A 15,000-nucleotide genomic window follows, 5' to 3' on the forward strand; every position below is an offset into this window, starting at 1 on the left:
GGTTTGAGACCATATGTTAAATGTGCTGAGGTGTGTTATCCCAAGTATCAGCATGCTGCAACAATACAAAATATAATTCTATCCAAACACCAGCAACATATATTACCTCGGAGAAGCTGCTGCTTGTGGTTCAGGCAGTCCCTCTCAATGGTGGCCAGCTCATGTTTGTGCTGCTGGATAATTTTCTTCAGCGCGCTGTCCAGATCCTGTTGCTGCTTCTGAAGAAACTCTTGCTCCTATGTGAATATATATTTATATTTTATATATAACAGACGTATTTGATGTTTTCAAATGTGCAGCAAATGCTAACAATGGAGGGAAACCCGTTTTTGACTACAACATAAGCGGTGGTGGAATGGGGCTTCCCAATCCGGTATTGATATCGGATTGTCATCCGATATCAGCAAAAAAGTATAAGTGTATGATATTAGCTTGCATTTAAAATCTACGATATAAGCTTGATACGGGGAGTCCTACAGTTTTCTTATGCAAAGCCGTACTACCAGTTAATATTTAAATATCCTCTAATAAGCACACAAAGTTGGTCTTTTCATGTATTTTGGTGAAGTCATTTTAAAAAGGTAAACATGGTAAGCTATACTGTAGGCTACTAGGAGCTAGCATTGATTGACTGATTGAAACTTTTATTTGTAGATTGCACAGTACAGTAGGTATTCCGTACAATTGGCCACTAAATGGTAACACCCGAATACGTTTTTCAACTTGTTTAAGTCGGGGTTCACGTTAATCAATTCATGGTAGCAGCTACACAACAGCTATGCATACAATAGCACACAAGTATTACATACTGTAGGCAATAAGTGTCCTTCATTGAACAATTCTGCAGTCTAAACCACAACATTTGCCAACATAAACAAGTATTAAGTAATCATCGTTGCTATTGTTCATTTTATTTTCTTCTTGGTTGTTCATTGAATCCGATGATAACATCCACTTACAACTTTAACGGTGTATTGATGGCTGTAGAATCCAATCCTGGAGCCCCATACTACATTATTGCAGGTTGGACATGTGTTGGTGGTCCTAGCAATGATATGTCCTGGGCATGACGTTTAAGTGCATCCGGCAGTGGAGGCTCCTCTATGGGGTCTTGGGTCACTAGGAAGTTAAACCCTTTACTACTGTTACCCCAGGTGGCCCTTGGCAAAGGCCTAGTACCTGACTGACCCCTAGCCAGGGATATGGAGACCTCAATGGCAGAGCAGGCGGAAGACGGTAAATGTAAGAACCACCACAACGGCTGCGATGGCAGAGGAAGGCACCCCCACATCCATGTGGGCCCAGTTACGGGGAAATAACATTCCAAGACCTCAACGGTGGAACAGGCGGAGGATGATTGCTAAACTTATGAAGCGTCACAACGGCCGGGATGGCAGCAGAAAAGGGTCCTCAGTCGTCTTGGACTCCATGTCACTGGACCCTGACCCGGATCTGTCAAAAATCGCGTGGTGACTGTCTGTGCACCAGTCTTCCCACGTTAAACAAAGTCACGCACAGGCATCTTCCATAAAGGGATACCCCCCTACCAGGAGGATTGTCATACTCGCTTCGAGTGACCGCCGATGATGATGGTCCTGGCATCTTTGGGTGTGTTTTCCCTGATTAGGCGCTGTTCTCATCTGGCAGTTCGTTCCTTTTTCAGCTGGTGTGTCCCGGTATAACAGTGCTGCCTCCAGAGGGCACAATGAGCATTTCCTCATTGTGGTCTTACGCTGATCTGTGTATCTCTTCTTTGGCCCAACTGCCAGGAGTAGTCCGCACTGAAGTAGGCCATACAATACTCTGCGGGGCAGCCGGTTTAGGAGGCATTCGAACCACATGGCCTGGCCTAGTGCAGCTGGTTTTAAGTGATCATGGCTTCTATACATCTGCAGTTGGTCCTTGCAAGCATTTCTGTGTGAGGTACACAATCATGCTGGGTGACTCCGGGGATTTGCTACAGACAACCTATTTGGAAGCCCTCCAATGATTTTATGTTGTGACTGTATCTGTATCATCTCCAGGTTGGGGAGGAGATCTTCCCCCAAATGGAGGAGTTCAAGTGCAGTCAACCCAAAACAGCACTCGAAAAAACTATGGCAGGAACAATTGGTCAAATAAATTAACTACAAGTAAACTTGGTGCATTGATGCGTATACAAGGTGGTCAAGCTTCCAAAGAAGTGAATGTATCCTCTGGTATGGACTAAAGACGTATTAAATGTAACACACACAGCAAGTTCACTTACATCCTGTATTGGAGCGTTGCAGAGAGTACAGGAGGACAACTGAAAGGATTGAGTCATAACCTGGGCCACTCCCTGTGGATCACAATATATTACAGTCCTACACAGTCCACTAGTCACCGCAAACAAGTTTATGGTCTCCGTAAAAGAGCAAACGAGTGCAGGTAAAGGGTTTGGAAACTGTAATACAAACCCTGTTTCCATATGAGTTGGGAAATTTAATAGATGTAAATATAAACGGAATACAATGATTTGCAAATAATTTTCTACCCATATTCAATTGAATATGCTACAAAGACAACATACAGTGGGTACGAAAAGTATTCAGACCCCCTTAAATTTTTTACTCTTTGTTAAATTGCAGCCATGTGCTAAAATCATTTAAGTTAATTTTTTTTCCTTTTAATGTACACACAGCACCCCATATTGACAGAAAAACAAAGAATTGTAGACATTTTTACAGATTTATTAAAAAAGAAAAACTGAAATATCACATGGACTTTTGTATTCAGACCCTTTGCTGTGACACTTGTATATTTACCTCAGGTACTGTCCATTTCTTCTGATCATCCATGAGATGGTTTTACACCTTCACATGAGTCCAGCTGTGTTTAATTCTAATGATTGGACTTGATTAAGGAAGCCACACACCAGTCGATATAAGACCTTACAGCTCACAGTGCATGTCAGAGCAGATGAGAATCATGAGGTCGAAGGAACTGCCTGAAGAGCTCAGAGACAGAATTGTGGCAAGGAACAGATCTGGCCAAGGATACAAAAAAAATTCTGCTGCACTTAGAGTTCCCAAGAGCACAGTGGCCTCCATAATCCTTAAATGGAAGACGTATGGGATGACAAGAACTCTTCCAAGAGCTGGCCGTCCAACCAAACTGAGCAATCGGGGGAGAGGAGCCTTGGTGAGAGAGGTAAAGAAGAACCCAATGATCACAGTGGCTGAACTCCAGAGATGAAGTGAGGAGATGGGAGAAAGTTCAAGAAAGTCAACTATCACTGCAGCCCTCCACCAGTCAGGGCTTTATGGCAGAGTGGCCCGACGGAAGCCTCTCCTCAGAGTAAGACACATGAAAGCCCGCATAGAGTTTGCCAAAAAACCCAGACTATGATAAATAAGATTCTCTGGTCTGATGAGACAAACATAGAACTTTTTGGCCTTAATGCTAAGCGGTATGTGTGGAGAAAACCAGGCACCGCTCATCACCTGCCCAACACCATCCCTACAGTCAAGTGTGGTGGTGGGAACATCATGCTGTGGGGGTGTTTTGCAGCTGCAGGGACAGGACGACTGGTTGCAATTGAAGGAAAGATGAATGCGGCCAAGTACAGAGATATCCTGGACGAAAACCTTTTCCAGAGTGCTATGGACCTCAGACTGGGCCGACGGTTCACCTTCCAACAAGACAATGACCCTAAGCACACACCTAAAATGACGAAGGCGTGGCTTCGGAACAACTCTGTGACTGTTCTTGAATGGCCCAGCCAGAACCCTGACTTGAACCCAATTGAGCATCTCTGGAGAGACCTCAAAATGGCTGTCCACCAACGTTCACCATCCAACCTGACAGAACTGGAGACGATCTGCAAGGAGGAATGGCAGAGGATCCCCAAATCCAGGTGTGAAAAACTAGTTGCATCATTCCCAAGAAGATTCACGGCTATATTAGCTCAAAAGGGTGCTTCCACTCAATACTGAGCAAAGGGTCTGAATACTTATGTCCATGTGATATTTCAGTTTTTCTTTTTTAATAAATCTGTAAAATTGTCTACAATTCTGTGTTTTTCTGTCAATATGGGGTGCTGTGTGTTCATTAATGAGGAAAAAAATGAACTTAAATGATTTTAGCTCATGGCTGCAATTTAACAAAGAGTAAAACATTTAAGGGGGTCTGAATACTTTCCGTACCCACTGTATTTGATGTTCAAACTAATAAATATTTTTTTTTTTTGCAAATAATCATTAACTTTACAATTTGATGCCAGCAACACATGACAAAGAAGTTGGGAAAGGTGGCAATAAATACTGATGAAGTTATGGAATGTTCATCAAACACTTATTTGGAACATCCCACAGGTGTGCAGGCTAATTGGGAACAGGTGTGTGCCATGATTGGGTATAAAAACAGCTTCCCAAAAAATGCTCAGTCTTTCACAAGAAAGGATGGGGCGAGGTACACCCCTTTGTCCACAACTGCATGAGCAAATAGTCAAACAGTTCAAGAACAACATTTCTCAAAGTAAAATTGCAAGAAATTGAGGGATTTCAACATCTACGGTCCATAATATCATCAAAAGGTTCAGAAAATCTGGAGAAATTACTCCACGTAAGCGGCATGGCCGGAAACCAACATTGAATGACCGTGACCTTCGATCCCTCAGACGGCACTGTATCAAAAACAGACATCAATCTCTAAAGGTTATAACCACATGGGCTCAGGAACACTTAAAAAAACCACTGTCACTAAATACAGTTGGTCGCTACATATGTAAGTGCAAGTTAAAGCTCTACTATGCAAAGCGAAAGCCATTAATCAACATCATCCAGAAACGCCGCCGGCTTCTCTGGGCCCCAGATCATCTAAGATGGACTGATACTAAGTGGAAAAGTGTTTTGTGGTCTGACCAGTCCACATTTCAAATTGTTTTTGGAAATATTCGACATCGTGTCATCCGGACCAAAGGGGAAGCGAACCATCCAGACTGTTATCCACGCAAAGTTCAAAAACCAGCATCTGTGATGGTATGGGGTGCATTAGTGCCCAAGGCATGGGTAACTTATACATCTGTGAAGGCACCATTAATGCTGAAAGGTACATACAGGTTTTGGAACAACATATGATGCCATCTAGGCGCAGTCTTTTTCATGAACGCCCCTGCTTATTTCAGCAAGACAATGCCAAGCCACATTCAGCACAGGTTAAAACAGCGTGGCTTCGTAAAAAAAGAGTGCGGGTACTTTCCTGGCCCGCCTGCAGTCCAGACCTGTCTCTCATCGAAAATGTGTGGCGCATTATGAAGCGTAAAATACGACAGTGGAGACCCTGGACTGTTGAACGACTGAAGCTCTACATAAAACAAGAATGGGAAAGAATTCCACTTTCAAAGCTTAAACAATTAATTTCCTCAGTTCCCAAACGTTTATTGAGATTTGTTAAAAGAAAATGTGATGTAACACAGTGGTGAACATGCCCTTTCCCAACTACTTTGGCATATGTTGCAGCCATGAAATTCTAAGTTAATTATTATTTGCAAAAAATAAAGTTTGAGTTCGAACATCAAATATATTGTCTTTGTCCACGCATTCAATTGAATATGGGTTGAAAAGGATTTGCAAATCATTGTATTCCGTTTATATTTACATTTAACACAATTTCCCAACTCATATGGAAACGGGGTTTGTATATAATATTTCAAAATTCAAAATTCTGCTGTTTTATCAAAACAATCACTTTGCATGCAAGGCGGATTGAAAGTTCACTGTCACAGCAAACGGCACCCTCATTACCTCCTCTGGTGGCGCTTGAATAATATCCTCGTTATTACGCTTCCTAATAGCATTTCTCACATGCTTTAGAGAGAGTCTCATGAGTAGTAAATGGAAGTCACACAAAAAGAATATTTTGAAATGACAAGCTATTCTGATTGAACAACTGCAAATTCAAATACATTGAATATGAAAGGTTTCCTGAACACTTGAAAGACAAGTTTGATGACATTCATATCAGATTAAAAATGATATATTACAATTAGGGCTGTCAAATGATTAGTTTTTTTATTGGATTATTCACATATTGGTATTTGGATTAATCATAGGGGACAACTTGTTTGTATGATTGAAATGAGCTTAAGAAAATACCGCAATATTTGTACACAAATTAAATTTTATTGTTAGAATGTCATACATGAATGTTTTTAAACATTTTAATTGAATGTGTGTCATTTATTCGCAAAACACCTGGAAACAGTTTTATCCAAACTTCTTGGGGCGGCATAGCTCGGTTGGTAGAGTGGCCGTGCCAGCAACTTGAGGGTTGCAGGTTCGATTCCCGCTTGTGCCATCCTAGTTACTGCCTTTGTGTCCTTGGGCAAGACACTTTACCCACCTGCTCCCAGTGCCACTCACACTGGTTTAAATGTAACTTAGATATTGGGTGTCACTATGTAAAGCGCTTTGAGTCACTTGAGAAAAGCGCTATATAAATATAATTCACTTCACTTCACTTCACTTTCAGGCTGTATTTTAGAGTGACATTTGCCAGTGAGCACAGAGGTCACAATCTTCTTCCTCACAAATTTCCAACGAAATATGTAAAGTATCAACACTGCTGAAGCATATCCTCTTTGCTGACGATACAACCATTACATGTGCAGGTGACGACGTGAAGCAACTTCTGGCCTCTGTAACCGAGGAGATGATAAAGTTAAAAACTTGGTTTAATACGGACAAATTATCTCTGAATTTAAAGAAGACCAAAATCACACTCTTTAGCAATCGAAAAAGTAGTATACCCATCAAGATTGTTATTGATGATACACCAATAGAATATGTTCAACAAAATTCATTCTTAGGAGTGGTAATAAGTGAAAATATATCATGGAAGCCTCATAAGTTACATGAGGACAAAAGTTGCTACATGTGTTGGAATGATGAGGAGATCATGGTATTTATTGAACAACAATGCTCTGTTGTTATTGTATCATTCATTTATTATGTCGTATTTAAACTATTGTGTTGAAGTCTGGGGAAATTGTTATAAATCCCATCTACAGCATTTAGTCACTCACCAGAAAAGGGCCATTAGGACTGTGTCCAATGTTCACTACAGGCATCATTCAAATCTTTAAAACTGCTCAAATTATGTTTAGGGCATCCCAAAACTCTCTACCATCCAATATACAGAACCTATTCCATGATAGAGATGATCACCATGGTTACAGTCTAAGAGGAAACAACAAATTATATTTGCCTAAATTTAGAACAACTTTAAAATCAATGTGCATTTCAGTGCGGGGAGTCACACTCTGTGGAACAACTTAGGGGACGAGTTAAAAACGTGTTCTAACAAGTCAATTTAAAACACTGTTTAAAAAAGAAGTACTGAAGAAGTACGAGGAGGAAAGAGAGTGATGCCCTCAGCACAGAGCGATGGGAGAGAGTGTATGGTCAGAGAGTGTTTGGGCCTGTGTGTGTGTGTGTTTTGTCTCGTCTCATACTAACAGTGGTACTATTGTATTGTTAGTGTACAGGAGTTGTTCTTGTTTTTGTTTGTATGATATTGTTCTTGTATTATATTGTGTATGTTAAATGTGGAATGAGTAAGAGGGGTTGGGGTATTACAAACACTGTTTCCATATGAGTTGGGAAATTAAGGCTAGATGTAAATATAAACGGAATACAATGATTTGCAAATCATTTTCAACCCATATTCAATTGAATATGCTACAAAGACAACATATTTGATGTTCAAACTGATAAACATTTTTCATTAACTTTAGAATTTGATGCCAGCAACACGTGACAAAGAAGTTGGGAAAGTTGGCAATAAATACTGATGAAGTTGAGGAATGCTCATCAAACACTTATTTGGAACATCCCACAGGTGTGCAGGCTAATTGGGAACAGGTGGGTGCCATGATTGGGTATAAAAACTACTTCCCAAAAAATGATCAGTTTTACACAAGAAACTGCGTGAGCAAATAGTCGAACAGTTTAAGAATATTTCTTAAAATGCAATTGCAAGAAATGTAGGGATTTCAACATCTAAGGTCCATAATAGCATCAAAAGGTTCAGAGTATCTGGAGAAATCACTCCACGTAAGCGGCATGGCCGGAAACCAACATTGAATGACCATGACCTTCGATCCTTCTGACGGCACTGTATCAAAAACCGACATCAATCTCTAAAGGATGTCACCACATGGGCTCAGGAACACTTCAGAAAACCACTGTCACTAAATACAGTTGGTTGCTACATTTGTAAGTTCAACTTAAAGGTCTACTATGCAAAGCTAAAGCCATTTATCAACAACATCCAGAAATGCTGCCGGCTTCTCTGGGCCCGAGATCATCTAAGATGGACTGATGCAAAGTAGAAAAGTGTTCTGTGGTCTGACAAGTCCACTTTTCAAAATGTTTTTGGAAATATTCAACATTGTGTCATCTGGGCCAAAGGGGATATGGGCGTGCATTAGTGCCCAAGGCATGGGTAACTTACACATCTGTGAAAGCACCATTAATGCTGAAAGGTACATGCAGGTTTTGGAACAACATATGCTGCCATCTAAGCGCCGTTGTTTTCATGGACGCCCCTGCTTATTTCAGCAAGACAATGCCAAGCCACATTCAGCACGTGTTACAACAGCGTGGCTTTTTACAAAAAGAGTGCAGGTACTTTCCTGGACCGCCTGCAGTCCAGACCTGTCTCCCATCGAAAATGTGTGGCGCATGATGAAGCGTAAAATTCGACAGCGGAGACCCCGGACTGTTGAACGACTGAGGCTAAGACTGAGGTGTTGTTAAAAGAAAAGGTGGGGTACCACAGTGGTGAACATGCCCTTTCCCAACTACTTTGGCATGTGTTGCAGCCATGAAATTCTAAGTTAAATATTATTTGCAAAAAAAAATAAAGTTTATGAGTTTGAACATCAAATATCTTGTCTTTGTAGTGCAATCATTTGAATATGGGTTGAAAAGTATTTGCAAATCATTGTATTCCATTTATATTTACATCTAACACAATTTCCCAACTCATATGCAAACGGGGTTTGTATAAGCATCTGCTTCATCCAACCCCCTTTCAAGCCTTTCAACAAATGTCTCTGCCACGATGTAAAAAAAATGTGTTGTACTGTGCAGGTTTGAAATAAATACTTCAATTAAATTTGTGTTTTGAAGTGTGCATTGATCTGATCACTGACCATTAAGGTAAGTTAAGGTAAAAGAGCTTGTACGGTCAAAATAAATTGCATGATGAATCAAAGTGTGTACATGATTACTGCAATAATATTTTGTGATTAATCACATGAGTTATCTTGATAATTTCGACAGCCCTAGTTATAACATGGGCTTTACAAAATCTGCAGCAAAGTAAAGTAGGTAAGCACTGACCTCTTTTTTACGGTTCTTCAGCATGTTCTGGTACTTGGACAACTCTTTGTCCTGCTCAGCCTTGATGCGTTTTGCCTCATCCCTCAGTCGATTGGTGTGTTCCTGCTCCAGTCTCTCAATGGTCTGCTTCTGCTGCTTCTCCAGGTTCTCCAACTCCTGGTCGTACTGACGCTTCCTACTCTGGACGTGGACAAGACAGGCGCAAGATTAGTGTGAACGAAATAAAATGCAATGAAAGCATTATACAGAATGGGTTAAGTCCTACAATATGTACAAAGGAGCACTGATAGTGTTAACTAATAGGAACCCCGGGAAAGCCAGCGCTCCGAAGACATGCAATTTTATCCGGTAAAGCGGATAACGACAGGCCTTTGGGCCAAAACTAACTCATTCTGGACTTTTCAAAATATATGGATTTAACAAGTTTGCATAGACTTTGGACAAGCGGTAGAAAATGGATGGATGGATGCATAAACTTTATCCCCACGTCTTGGTGCAGCTATACTATAGTTTCATGACTTATGTAACAGAGACCAGCCACTGCACCTTAAAGTTAAAGTACCAATGATTGTCACACACACACTAGGTGTGGTGAAATTTGTCCTCTGCATTTGACCTATCCCCTTGTTCACCCCCTGGGAGGTGAGGGGAGCAGTGAGCAGCAGCGGTGGCTGCGCCCGAGAATCATAAGAGAGCTTGCGCTGGACATTGAGTTGAAAACTCAGGTTTTTAGCTTCAGACCTAGCATATTTCGCACTTTCATTGAGGACTTGGTTGAAGCCCAGGCCGAACGGAAGCAGGTGTGGGTTACACTCAAATACTATCCATTCATCTATTTTATACCACTTGTCCCTCTCTTGGTTGCAAGAGGACTAGAGCCTATCCCAGCTGCATGGAATCGTCGGATGGATGGCAGGGTAAGACCTGGGCTTGTTGCTACCTCATCACAGGGCAAAACAGATAGATCTGCAACCATTCACACTCATCTACTACTCATTGGTCCTCAAAGTCCTCCTGTCATAGGGAAATAATCCCGGTAAACGAAAATTTAAAAACATTTTTTGGGGTGAAAATAAAAATATTGATCTAATTTCTCTAGTATCGAACATATACTGTTACTAACCTATGTACCATCTCTACACACCAACACACTGGTTCTCCTCGGTTGTTGTTATATATATATATATATATATATATATATATATATATATATATATATATATATATATATATATATATATGTATATATATATATATATATATATATATATATATATATATATGAAGGTTTATTTGAAATAGGAACAGATACAAAAACATAGACATCTGAAACAGTTATCCAGTGTATGCATCTTAGTGTTTGTAGCCATAGCAAATTTACAACACTTGTCCCCAACAACAACAACACAGATCTAAAATCATTAAAATAGGAAAATAAAAAGAATAAGGCAAAGATGAGTCAATAATAATGATAAGAGTAATAATACAGACAAAGTGCAAACAAGATAAAAGCCGATGATAATAACAAATGCAAAGTGCAGACTAGATAAAAACCAATTACCGTATTATCCGGATTATAAATTCCAGTTTTTTTCATAGTTTGGCCGGGGGTGCGACATATACTCCAGAGCGACTTATGTGTGAAATAATTAACACATTACCTTAAAATATTAAATACGATTATTTATCTCATTCGCGGAAGAGACGAGGCAAATGTCAGCAACTGTCACACACACGTCAGCAATCGTCACATACACATCAACCAATATGAATTCGGCGGGGGAGGGTCATGGCAGAAGTGCATTGTGGGTCATGGGATGTTAACTGCTATATGCTATATGCTACTGCCATAGCTATTAAGATGGATAATTTCAACGTTGGCGGTAACTTATAAAATCTGAGAAGGGCTGAACAAAAATGGCACCGAAAAGGAAATCATGTACTGCAGATTACAAGCTGGACGTAGTGAAATATGCAGCAGAAAACGACAAAAGGGAAGCGGCCCATACCTTTGGAGTTGGCAGAGTTGTTTAGAAGCGACATCGCGGAAGAAGATTTCATGGGATTTATCGATTAGGAGTGACAGATTGTTTGGTAAACGTATAGCATGTTCTATATGTTATAGTTATTTGAACAACAAATGCATGGCTTAATCTTGCACTTGCATGGCTTAATCTTTGAGACAAGCATATGCTACTGGCAGGATCATATGTTACGTTAACATACCAGGCACCTTCTCAGTTGGTTATTTATGTGTCATATAACGTAGACTTGGGCTTCACGGTGGCAGAGGGGTTAGTGCGTCTGTCTCACAATACGAAGTTCCTGCAGTCCTGGGTTCAAATCCAGGCTCGGGATCTTTCTGTGTGGAGTTTGCATGTTCTCCCCTTGAATGCGTGGGTTCCTTCCGGGTACTCCGGCTTCCTCCCACATCCAAAGACATGCACCTGGGGATAGGTTGATTGGCAACACTAAATTGGCCCTAGTGTGTGAATGTGAGTGTGAATGTTGTCTGTCTATCTGTGTTGGCCCTGCGATGAGGTGGCGACTTGTCCAGGGTGTACCCCGCCTTCTGCCCGATTGTAGCTGAGATAGGCGCCAGCGCCCCCCGCAATCCCAAAAGGGAATAAGCGGTAGAAAATGGATGGATGGATGGATAACATAGACTTATTCCGCCTGTTGTTCACTATTCTTTATTTATTTTAAATTGCCTTTTAAATGTATATTTTTGGTGTTGGATTTTATCAAATAAATTTCCCCCAAAAATGTGACTTATACACCAGTGCAACGTATATATGTTTTTTTTCCTTCTTCATTATGCATTTTCGGCCGGTGCGGCGTATACTCCGGAGCGATTTATAATCCCAAAAATACGGTAGTAAAAATTAGTAAAAACTAAACGTGGGAACACGATTGTTGCTCAACTAGAATCAATTGTGTTTGTTTTTTGAAAGTGACAAGTGCAGGTATATTGTTCAAAGTGTCAGGTCGAGAGTTCCATAGTTGTGGTCCTTTTATTGAAAAGGCAGTCTGGGCAAAAGATGTCCTACGGAATGGAACGCAACAGTTGCCTTTTGACATTACTCGGGTGGTAGATCTGGTACAACTTTGCAGTCTTGTAATCCTATTGTAGTGTATCCTTATTAAAGCTAGGACTCTTATTATGTTTATTATTATTAAGGCCCGAGCAGCAAAAGCCCTATTAAAACTGCAAAGTTAATTATTAAGGCCTAAGTAGCAAAAGCTGCGAAGGCCTTATTGAAATTGCAATGTTTTTTTATTATCATGAGGGCTCGAGCAGCGGAACAAATTCCGCAGGTGCGATGCAAGGGGGCCCAATTGGAATTGCAATGTTATTAGGGCCCTATCAGCGGAGCATGCCCTGCAGGGGCATTGCAGAGGGGCCCTATTCAAATTGCTGTGAATTTTCTTCTCAAAGTTTGAAAGCCTTTTTGAGGCCCTTGACATGCACGAAAAGTCTCCATATTTTGATGGTGGGTCGGAGTATTGGGTGGGATGTAGGGGTAGGTGATATATCGAATATAGTCGATATATCACGAGTTTGTCTCTGTGCGATATAGAAAATAACTATAGTGTGATATTCGAGTATACGTTCTCACGCAGTTGCTTTTAGCTGCAGGCATTACACTACACTCTTTGTTGTCTCTCCCTCTAACAGAGACATAAAACAAGCGCACCTTCTTACATATGTCTCATACGTATACACCCTCGCGGAGCAGAGAGGAAGCAGCATGGGTAACGTTAGCTGTGGTGCGAGTGCTAATACGAGAGAAAGAAGGTGCAAATCTGGCAACAAATGAAGGAAAAATTAATTCCCAAGAAAAACAGCAGGGGTCCATCGTCTGGCGGTGGTTTGGCTTCAAGCTGGAATATGTCGAACAGACAACCGTAATTTGTCAAGTGTGGGGCAGAAGCGTTGCTACAAAAAGTAGCATTACTGCTAATATGTAGCATCATTTGAAAAGTCACCCGCTAAAGAATGAAGAGTGATTAAAACTCCACATGTCAACATCTCTGTTTGGTGCCACACCCACAAAATGCTGAAGCAACCATTTCCACATGAACACCGTAAGCAAAAATAGTCAACAATGAAAGGAGATAACGTCTGCAGAAACCTACCACATAGTGAAGGACATACACTATTTGATTCCCTATTATGCAGCTCATTTTTATTTGACAGTTATTGAAATATCTTGTGTGACATCATGCACAAAAGTGTACTTTATTTGTTTTAAACTATTGTAGTGGTGTTCTGTACAAAAAATGCACTTTAATTTAGTGTTGTTTTGATAAGTCATCTTAGTGACATCATGCACAAAAGTGCACTCATAGCTTGTTTTAAAATGTCTCTGACAATCTTGCACTTTGTTTTGAAATGACATGAATGTTTGTGTCACTGCTTAATAACTGTTTAATAAATACACTTTTGCTAAATTGACTTAGTTATGGTTTCCCTCTCTGCATGAAAGTTTAAAATGAGCATATATTATTGCAGTATGAAGAAGAATATTTTAATGTAGACACATAGAATCATCATACTGCTGTGATTATATGCATCAAGTGTTCATTCAAGGCTAAGGCAAAATATCGAGATATATATGGTGTATCGTGACATGGCCTAAAAATATTGAGATATTAAAAAAGGCCGTATCGCCCAGCCCTAGTCTGAGGTATTACTGTCGGAATGTAAATAAAGTCTTGAGTGACTCACAGTGGTCTCCTGCTCAAAGCGGCGGTAAATCTGCTCCTTCTGCTGCTGCAGCTTGTTGCTAAGCTGCTGTTGGGCCCTTTGCTCCTCCTTCTGGAGGAGACGCAACTCCCTTAGCTCCTGGCGTCTAGCAAGGTGAAGGAAGAGAAAGTCAGTACAATAAAAAAAGACACAAATCCTGAAAAAAAAAATGCATTTGAAAAAGAAAAATTCCATCAAAGCTTCCTTGGACTACAAATGTTCCTTATATGTAAATATTTGAAGACGGACTTATACCTCAGAAATCTCATCTCCTCGTTCTTAGTGTCATGGTCGGTAATGATTTTTGATGTAGTCACACTGACTTCCACGCCATCCACAACAAATTTGCGTGTCTTTTTCAACGTCTTCTTTTGACGCCTGGTCTCCTTAGAAAACACAAAAAGAGGCGTCGTGGTATTATTTGTCAATCTGCATCACACTCCCAAAGCTTGACCTTCATAGGAATTCATCATACACATCTGAATGTTAGCTCAGGCTTACTTGAATAGAAACGGATCCAGGTTCTTTTGTTTTGGAAAGAAAACTTGAGATTGACAAATTGAGGTCCACACTGCTGTTTCCTGCAACTGAGCTGATTCCAGAGTCGGAATCTCTTTCTTTGTCATCTTTAGTCTTGTCTGACAGAGTTTTCTCCTTTTCTACATTAATTGTCTCCTTTTCTGTCAGCGTCTCGCCAGCATTCTCTTTTGAGACTTCATCCTGACTTGTCAAAGTCACGTTAAGATGTCTGTGTGTGTCCTCCTCTGCTTGTGTATTTGAAACCATGTTTTTCTCCTGAGTATCCTCCTTTGCAGTGTCGACTTCCTTTTCATCTTCAGAGGCCATCCCTATCTGCGCCATTTCCTTCACCGGTGGGGATGA

General features: G+C 40.6%; 1 protein-coding gene across 2 annotated transcripts in view; it reads right to left on the reverse strand.

Moving 5' to 3' along the window:
• The window catches only part of LOC133557349 (serine/threonine-protein kinase 10-like), a 128,210-nt gene that overhangs the window by 74,559 nt on the left and 38,651 nt on the right, over window positions 1–15,000 (reverse strand). For both annotated transcript variants that reach the window (XR_009807751.1, XM_061907753.1), the window contains exons 9-13: window positions 14,620–15,000; window positions 14,374–14,504; window positions 14,101–14,224; window positions 9,369–9,548; window positions 107–236 (exon numbers count right to left, since the gene is read on the reverse strand). The exon at window positions 14,620–15,000 is cut by the window's right edge and continues 264 nt beyond it. Coding sequence is in view for 1 of the 2 variants with exons in the window: in XM_061907753.1 (XP_061763737.1) it covers window positions 107–236; window positions 9,369–9,548; window positions 14,101–14,224; window positions 14,374–14,504; window positions 14,620–15,000 (946 nt within the window). In the remaining variant the exon portion in view is untranslated. The remainder of the gene's footprint in view (window positions 1–106; window positions 237–9,368; window positions 9,549–14,100; window positions 14,225–14,373; window positions 14,505–14,619) is intronic.

Source organism: Nerophis ophidion, linkage group LG01 (genome assembly GCF_033978795.1).
Source record: "Nerophis ophidion isolate RoL-2023_Sa linkage group LG01, RoL_Noph_v1.0, whole genome shotgun sequence".
NCBI classification, from domain to species: domain Eukaryota; kingdom Metazoa; phylum Chordata; class Actinopteri; order Syngnathiformes; family Syngnathidae; genus Nerophis; species Nerophis ophidion.